The following is a 9,271-nucleotide window of genomic DNA, read 5'->3' as shown; positions in this document are numbered from 1 at the left end:
GGGAGCCCTATAAACCCACTCCTTTTGACAAGAACCCTATGGGAGCCCTATAAATCCACTCCTTTTGACCAGAGCCCTATGGGAGCCCTATAAATCCACTACTTTTGACCAGAGCCCTATGTGAGCCCTATAAATCCACTCCTTTTAACCAGAGCCCTATGGGAGCCCTATAAATCCACTCCTTTTAACCAGAGCCCTATGTGAGCCCTATAAATCCACTCCTTTTGACCAGAGCCCTATGGGAGCCCTATAAACCCACTCCTTTTGACAAGAACCCTATGGGAGCCCTATGGGAGCCCTATAAATCCACTCATTTTTACCAGAGCCCTATGTGAGCCCTATAAATCCACTCCTTTTGACCAGAGCCCTATGGGAGCCCTATAAATCCACTACTTTTGACCAGAGCCCTATGGCAGCCCTATAAATCCACTCCTTTTGACCAGAGCCCTATGTGAGCCCTATAAATCCACTGCTTTTGACCAGAGCCCTATGGGAACCGTATAAATCCACTCATTTTAACCAGAGCCCTATGGGAGCCCTATAAATCCACTCCTTTTAACCAGAGCCCTATGGGAGCCCAGGTTGTTGGGTCAATTCTGAACACAAGATCAGTTGATTCATAAAATGAATAGAATGATCCAACTAAAGGTATTGAAAAATCCACACATAGACATTAATGAACCAAAATCAACTCTTGAAATTCAAATTTTATTTTCTGAACTGACTGGCCTCAACATCCTGTTGCTGCCAATAGAGAATGAGACTCAACAGAGGCTTGATTCTGGGATGACTGTTAGAGGGAATGGCATTACTCATCAAGTTTAGATTGTCCCTGAGTGGCCTCCAATTTCTAGTGGAAACTGTTGTACTGTCAGTAACATTCTGATATGTACTGCAGTAACATTCTGATATGTACTACAGTAACAGTGTGTTATAATCCTATCAGAGACACAGAAGGGACATTCTGATATGTACCGCAGTAACATTCTGAAATTTACTGCAGTAACATTCTGAAATGTACTGTGGTAACATTCTGATATGTACTGCAGTAACATTCTGATATGTACTGTCAGTAACATTCTGAAATGTACTACAGTAACATTCTGATATGTACTGTCAGTAACATTCTGAAATGTACTGTGGTAACATTCTGATATGTACTGCAGTAACATTCTGATATGTACTGTCAGTAACATTCTGAAATGTACTGCAGTAACATTCTGATATGTACTGCAGTAACATTCTGATATGTACTGCAGTAACATTCTGATATGTACTGCAGTCACATTCTGATATGTACCGCAGTAACATTCTGATATGTACTGCAGTAACATTCTGATATGTACTACAGTAACAGCGTGTTATAATCCTATCAGAGACACAGAAGGGACATTCTGATATGTACTGCTGTAACATTCTGATATGTACTGTCAGTAACATTCTGATATGTACTGTCAGTAACATTCTGATATGTACTGTCAGTAACATTCTGATATGTACTGTCAGTAACATTCTGATATGTACTGTCAGTAACATTCTGATATGTACTGCAGTAACATTCTGATATGTACTGCAGTAACATTCTGATATGTACCGCAGTAACATTCTGATATGTACTGCAGTAACATTCTGATATGTACTGCAGTAACATTCTGATATGTACTGCAGTAACATTCTGATATGTACTGCAGAAACAGCATGTTATAATCCTATCAGAGACACAGAAGGAACATTCTGATATGTACTGTCAGTAACATTCTGATATGTACCGCAGTAACATTCTGATATGTACTGCAGTAACATTCTGATATGTACTGCAGTAACATTCTGATATGTACTGCAGTAACATTCTGATATGTACTGCAGAAACAGCATGTTATAATCCTATCAGAGACACAGAAGGAACATTCTGATATGTACTGTCAGTAACATTCTGATATGTACTGCAGTAACATTCTGATGTGTACTGTCAGTAACATTCTGATATGTACTGTCAGTAACATTCTGATATGTACTGCAGTAACATTCTGATATGTACTGCAGTAACATTCTGATATGTACTGCAGTAACATTCTGATATGTACTGCAGTAACATTCTGATATGTACTGCAGTAACATTCTGATATGTACTGCAGAAACAGCATGTTATAATCCTATCAGAGACACAGAAGGAACATTCTGATATGTACTGTCAGTAACATTCTGATATGTACTGCAGTAACATTCTGATGTGTACTGTCAGTAACATTCTGATATGTACTGCAGTAACATTCTGATATGTACTGCAGTAACATTCTGATATGTACTGCAGTAACATTCTGATATGTACTGCAGTAACATTCTGATATGTACTGCAGGGACATTCTGATATGTACTGCAGTAACATTCTGATATGTACTGCAGTAACATTCTGATATGTACTGCAGTAACATTATGATGTGTACTGCAGTAACATTCTGATATGTACTGCAGTAACATTCTGATATGTACTGCAGTAACATTCTGATATGTACCGCAGTAACATTCTGAAATGTACTGCAGTAACATTCTGAAATGTACTGTGATAACATTCTGATATGTACTGCAGTAACATTCTGATATGTACTGTCAGTAACATTCTGAAATGTACTGTCAGTAACATTCTGATATGTACTGCAGTAACATTCTGATATGTACTGCAGTAACATTCTGATATGTACTGCAGTAACATTCTGATATGTACTGCAGTAACATTCTGATATGTACTGCAGTAACATTCTGATATGTACTGTCAGTAACATTCTGATATGTACTGTCAGTAACATTCTGATATGTACTGTCAGTAACATTCTGATATGTACTGCAGTAACATTCTGATAGGTACTGCAGTAACATTCTGATATGTACTGTCAGTAACATTCTGATATGTACTGTCAGTAACATTCTGATATGTACTGCAGTAACATTCTGATATGTACTGTCAGTAACATTCTGATATGTACTGCAGTAACATTCTGATATGTACTGCAGTAACATTCTGATATGTACTGCAGTAACATTCTGATATGTACTGCAGTAACATTCTGATATGTACTTCAGTAACATTCTGATATGTACTGCAGTAACATTATGATATGTACTGCAGTAACAGCATGTTATAATCCTATCAGACACAGAAGGAACAACTTTGATAAACGTAAATGTATCCTCCTCAAGCACATTCAATGGAGACCCTCAAAGACAAGGCCCTTGTAGTGGTGTGTGTGTGTGTGTGTGTGTGTGTGTGTGTGTGTGTGTGTGTGTGTGTGTGTCTCCTCAGGCCTCTACAGATAAAGCGCAGTAATCAGAACCCTAGAGGCCATAGAGCTGGTGGTGACCAGTCCGATGAGGAAGGCCACAGCTCTGCTGGGTTGGGGCAGGGGGAGGACGTAGGCCACCGTGTGGAAGAGCCTGGAACCAACAAACACCCGGAAGTGGAGCAGAGCAGTGGAGAGGTCTGGCCCTGTCAGGGTATACAGCAGACCAATCACTACGAACGGGATGATGTTCTCCAGGTCGTTCTGGTGGCATCTGGGGAATGAGAGAGAGATAGTTCAGATTATCTGGGGAATGAGAGAGAGAGAGTTCAGATCATCTGGGGAATGAGAGAGAGAGAGAGAGAGTTCAGATTATCTGGGGAATGAGAGAGAGAGAGTTCAGATCATCTGGGGAATGAGAGAGAGAGAGTTCAGATTATCTGGGGAATGAGAGAGAGAGTTCAGATCATCTGGGGAATGAGAGAGAGAGAGAGTTCAGATCATCTGGGGAATCAGAGAGAGAGAGAGTTCAGATCATCTGGGGAATCATAGAGAGAGAGAGTTCAGAGAGAGAGAGAGTTCAGATTATCTGGGGAATGACATAGAGAGAGAGAGTTCAGATTATCTGGGGAATGAGAGAGAGAGCGAGAGAGAGAGTTCAGAATATCTGGGGAAGGAGAGAGAGAGAGTTCAGATCATCTGGGGAATGAGAGAGAGAGAGAGTTCAGATTATCTGGGGAATGAGAGAGAGAGTTCAGATCATCTGGGGAATGAGAGAAAGAGAGAGAGAGTTCAGATCATCTGGGGAATGAGAGAGAGAGAGTTCAGATTGTCTGGGGAATGAGAGAGAGAGAGTTCAGATTATCTGGGGAATGAGAGAGAGAGAGAGTTCAGATTATCTAGGGAATGAGAGAGAGAGAGTTCAGATCATCTGGGGAATGAGAGAGAGAGAGAGTTCAGATCATCTGGGGAATGATAGAGAGAGAGTTCAGATTATCTGGGGAATGAGAGAGAGAGAGTTCAGATTATCTAGGGAATGAGAGAGAGAGAGAGAGTTCAGATCATCTGGGGAATGAGAGAGAGAGAGAGAGAGTTCAGATCATCTGGGGAATGAGAGAGAGAGAGAGTTCAGATCATCTGGGGAATGAGAGAGAGAGTTCAGATCATCTGGGGAATGAGAGAGAGAGTTCAGATCATCTGGGGAATGAGAGAGAGAGAGACAGAGTTCAGATCATCTGGGGAATGAGAGAGACAGAGTTCAGATCATCTGGGGAATGAGAGAGACAGAGTTCAGATCATCTGGGGAATGAGAGAGACAGAGTTCAGATCATCTGGGGAATGAGAGAGAGAATTCAGATCTAACTAAAACGTCTAAATGAATTCTATTAAAAACAGGATTTCTACCATCTCTTTCCAGTCATGGTTACAGCAGCTGTACGTCAGCGTGAACCAGAGACATTTGCTTCAATTATATTTCTACGGGGATACCTTCGTACTCTCTCCACATCAGGATCCACCCTGACCAGCTTCTTCTTGTCCTCTGTCGAGGAGGCCAGACTGGTGTCCTCCTGGTTAGCAAATGCCTGGAGGGAGGTGGAAGCAAGGAGGGACATGTTTTATCTCATTCAATTTCCACCTCAGCTCTGTTAAGCCAGGGAGGGTCAAGGTTCATTCATTATGTCTCCTGTATTTAACTAGGCAAGTCAGTGAAGAACAAATTCGTATTTACAATGACGGTCATGTAACGGTTGGAAGAAGGTGGAAGAAGGTGGAAGAAGGTGAAGAGGACCAAGGTGCAGCGTGGCACGTGTTCATGGTAGATTGAATAAAGAAACTGAACACTAGAACAACAAAAAAACAACAAAGCGGAAACAAACGAAACAGTTCTGTCTGGTGCAGACACTCAAAGACAGAAAACAACCACCCACAACTAACAGTGGGAAAACAGGCTGCCTAAGTATGGTTCTCAATCAGAGACAACGATTGACAGCTGCCTCTGATTGGGAACCATACCAGGCCAAACACATAGAAATACAAAACATAGAATGCCCACCCCAACTCACGCCCTGACCAAACTAAAACAGAGACATAAAAAAGGAACTAAGGTCAGGACGTGACCAAATGGGGCTCCTGGGGCTCCTGATCAGGACCAGATGTGATGGGGCCTGATGTGATACAGCCTGATGTGATGGGGCCTGATGTGATGGGGCCTGATGTGATGGGGCCTGATGTGATGCGGCCTGATGTGATGCTGCCTGATGGGATGGGGCCTGATGTGATGCAGCCTGATGTGATGCCAGCCGGATGCGATGCAGCTGGATGCGATGCAGCCTGATGCGATGCAGCCTGATGTGATGCAGCCAGATGTGATGCAGCCTGATGTGATGGGGCCTGATGTGATGCGGCCTGATGTGATGCGGCCTGATGTGATGGGGCCTGAGGTGATGGGGCCTGATGTGATGCAGCCAGATGTGATGCAGCCTGATGTGATTGGGCCTGATGTGATGGGGCCTGATGTGATGCAGCCTGATGTGATTGGGCCTGATGTGATGGGGCCTGATGTGATTGGGCCTGATGTGATGGGGCCTGAGGTGATGGGGCCGGATGTGATGCAGACGGGATTCAACACACTTCTTACCTCTGTTCTATTCCATTCATGAAATCGCATTTAAATTCACTTGGAATTATGTTTTTATTTTTAATTATAACCATTTTCGAAGTGTTTTGTTAGTAGCCCTTTCCTGCAGTCATTGACCTAAATCACCCTCTTCAGCCTCATGGGAGGAATGTTATTCATATTTTTCATAATTTCATAATTCATTAATTTTTTAAACAGACAAAAATCGTCTGTTTATTTATATTTCAGTCTTCTGTGATGTACCTTAAGTGTAATATTGGGAAACAGACTCAAAATGCAATACATGTCCACTATATATCTGACATGGAACAGGTCTTCTATCTTACCCTGTCTTTCTAAAGGTATTTGAAAGCCATGTTAACAAAACAGATTACCGACCATTTCGAATCCCACCGTACCTTCTCCGCTATGCAATCTGGTTTCAGAGCTGGTCATGGGTCAGCCACGCTCAAGGTCCTAAACGACATCATAACCGCCATTGATAAGAGACATTACTGTGCAGCCGTATTCATCGACCTGGCCAAGGCTTTCGACTCTGTCAATCACCACATTCTTATTGGCAGACTCGACAGCGTTGGTTTCTCAAATGATTGCCTCGCCTGGTTTACCAACTACTTCTCTGATAGAGTTCAGTGTGTCAAATCGGAGGGCCTGTTGTCCGGACCTCTGGCAGTCTCTATGGGTGTGCCACAGGGTTCAATTCTCGGACCGACTCTCTTCTCTGTATACATCAATTATGTTGCTTTTGCTGCTGGTGATTCTCTGATACACCTCTACGCAGACGACACCATTCTGTATACCTCTGGCCCCTCCTTGGACACTGTGTTAACTAACCTCCAAATGAGCTTCAATGCCATACAACTCTCCTTCCGTGGCCTCCAACTGCTCTTAAATGCAAGTAAAACTAAATGCATGCTCTTCAACCGATCGCTGCCTGCACCTGCCCGCCCGTCCAACATCACTACTCTGGACGGTTCGGACTTAGAATATGTGGACAACTACAAATACCTAGGTGTCTGGTTAGACTGTAAACTCTCCTTCCAGACTCACATTAGGCATCTCCAATCCAAAATTAAATCTAGAATCGGCTTACTATATCGCAACAAAGCATCCTTCACTCATGCTGCCAAACATACCCCCATAAAACTGACCCCCCTACCGATCCTCGACTTCAGCGATGTAATTTACAAAATAGCCTCCAAAACCCTACTCAATAAATTGGACGCAGTCTATCACAGTGCCATCCGTTTTGTCACCAAAGCCCCATATACTACCCACCAGTGCGACCTGTATGCTCTCATTGGTTGGCCCTCGCTTCATACTCGTCGCCAAACCCACTGGCTACAGGTTATCTACAAGTCTCTGCTAGGTAAATCCACGACTTATCTCAGCTCACTGGTCACCATAGCAGCAACCACTCGTAGCACGCGCTCCAGCAGGTATATCTCTCTGGTCACCCCCAAAGCCCTTTGGTCATCTTTCCTTCCAGTTCTCTGCTGCCAATGACTGGAACGAATTGCAAAAATCTCTGAAGCTCACATCTCCCTCACTAGCTTTAAGCACCAGCTGTCAGAGCAGCTCACAGATCACTGCACCTGTACATAGCCCATCTTTAAACAGCCCATCTATCTACCTCATCCCCATACTGTATTTATTTATCTTGCTCCTTTGCACCCCAGTATCTCTACATGCACATTCATCTTCTGCACATCTACCATTCCAGTGTTTAATTGCTATATTGTAATTACTTCGCCACCATGGCCTATTTATTGCCTTAACTCCCTTATCTTACCTCATTTGCACTCACTGTATATAGACTTGTTTTCTTTTGTTCTACTGTATTATTGACTGTTTGTTTATTCCATGTGTAACTCTGTGTTGTTGTATGTGTTGAACTGCTTTGCTTTATCTTGGCCAGGTCGTTAGTTGTAAATGAGAACTTGTTCTCAACTAGCCTACCTGGTTAAATAAAGGTGTTCTCAACTAGCCTACCTGGTTAAATAAAAGGTGTTCTCAACTAGCCTACCTGGTTAAATAAAGGTGTTCTCAACTAGCCTACCTGGTTAAATAAAGGTGTTCCCAACTAGCCTACCTGGTTAAATAAAGGTGTTCTCAACTGGCCTACCTGGTTAAATAAAGGTGTTCTCAACTAGCCTACCAGGTTAAATAAAGGTGAAATAAACATACATTTAAAAAAAACATGTGTGTGTGTGTATAAGTATACTTATATTACAAAGTAGATTTGTTTAAGACTACCAATAATCACTCTGCGAGACCCTGATTTAGCCCACTGCAGTCAAATGAAGGGAAAACAAGCTCAAACTCTAGGTTTGTGTACCTTTCTCGTGATGCGGAAGTATCCAGTCATAGGAGACATCAGCATCATCTTGAGGACGACGATAGTGGCGTAGGTAGAGAAGGCCAGGAACACCTCGCTGTCTATCATATGAGTTAGCTCTGCCATGGCTGTTCGGTTCGAGTCTCGCTGGAAAACAGAGCAGAACAACATAAACTTAGCGATCACACGGTTTAGGTTTGATTGAACTTCAAGTGGATTTGAAAAGGGGGTTTTACATTTCAATTTAAAAATAAATTTTTAAAAAATCATTAAATCAAATTTTAAAAAATACGTAATTGATCATTGATCTAATGGTAATAACACATTAATAAACCTAATGCATGTAGATATTTAATGGGGTGCTATTGAATAATCTTGGAGAGGAGTGTTCAATGGCAAAACCCCAAACTTTGTTTCTAGTCGTTGTAACGTGTTTACTGTTTCTAGGGTAGTTTACACACAGATACAATTTACCCCCAAAAGAAAGGTTGTACTTTCCTCGTGCATACTATGATGAATTAAATGCATGCATTGTATTGTGACACAATGTCTCCCATACACACGTTATAACCTGTGCAGCGCTGGGTACGTGCAGCCACAGCGTTTGCGCATTTACATAGTCTACACACATTACGCAAAATAGCCTCCTTTTAAAAAAAATAAAAATAACGATACAAATTGTACCGGTTACATTTTAATTGATCTACACACACGCTACAATAATATCCGCTGACGGCGTTCGCGTAGTTTATTTTGAGCAGAGCGAATAGTTTCATACCTTTTCAAGAAACTTCGTCTTTGGTTTTGACTCGGAGCCAGGGAAAAGTACCAGCCTGTTAGACTGCGCCGATGTGGGCGGTTTGTTCAGGCAGTTTCAGAAGAAAAAAAAAGGGGGCGAATATTTGGACTTCCGCCAGATCTGCGGTTCTACCAAAAAAATGCGTCCACTTCCTCCGATGGCTTTTTTTATGCTACCATTTCATTGTCCGATGAACACATTTTCATCTACAACATCTATGT

General features: G+C 42.3%; 1 protein-coding gene across 2 annotated transcripts; it reads right to left on the bottom strand.

Annotated features, from left to right (window-relative positions):
* Positions 1-694: 694 nt before the first annotated feature.
* LOC139395731 (microsomal glutathione S-transferase 1-like) lies at positions 695-9,156 on the bottom strand. 2 transcript variants are annotated; one of them, XR_011630576.1, is made up of 6 exons: positions 9,030-9,156; positions 8,252-8,398; positions 4,764-4,858; positions 3,293-3,549; positions 3,164-3,262; positions 695-2,176 (listed from the first exon to the last, which is right to left on the bottom strand). XR_011630576.1 is itself a non-coding variant. In XM_071143077.1 (4 exons), the coding sequence occupies exons 2-4, from the start codon at positions 8,375-8,377 to the stop codon at positions 3,303-3,305; spliced, it is 468 nt and encodes a 155-aa protein (XP_070999178.1). In that variant the 5' UTR covers positions 8,378-8,398; positions 9,030-9,156; the 3' UTR covers positions 2,364-3,302. The 2 variants fall into 2 exon arrangements, 1 of the variants encoding a protein (XP_070999178.1); XM_071143077.1 differs by lacking the exon at positions 695-2,176 and having other exon boundaries at positions 2,364-3,549.
* Between the last annotated feature and the right edge of the window lie 115 nt (positions 9,157-9,271).

Source organism: Oncorhynchus clarkii, unplaced genomic scaffold (genome assembly GCF_045791955.1).
Source record: "Oncorhynchus clarkii lewisi isolate Uvic-CL-2024 unplaced genomic scaffold, UVic_Ocla_1.0 unplaced_contig_6217_pilon_pilon, whole genome shotgun sequence".
In the NCBI taxonomy this organism is placed as follows: Eukaryota; Metazoa; Chordata; class Actinopteri; order Salmoniformes; family Salmonidae; genus Oncorhynchus; species Oncorhynchus clarkii.
This window is presented reverse-complemented; position numbering and strand designations above follow the sequence as displayed.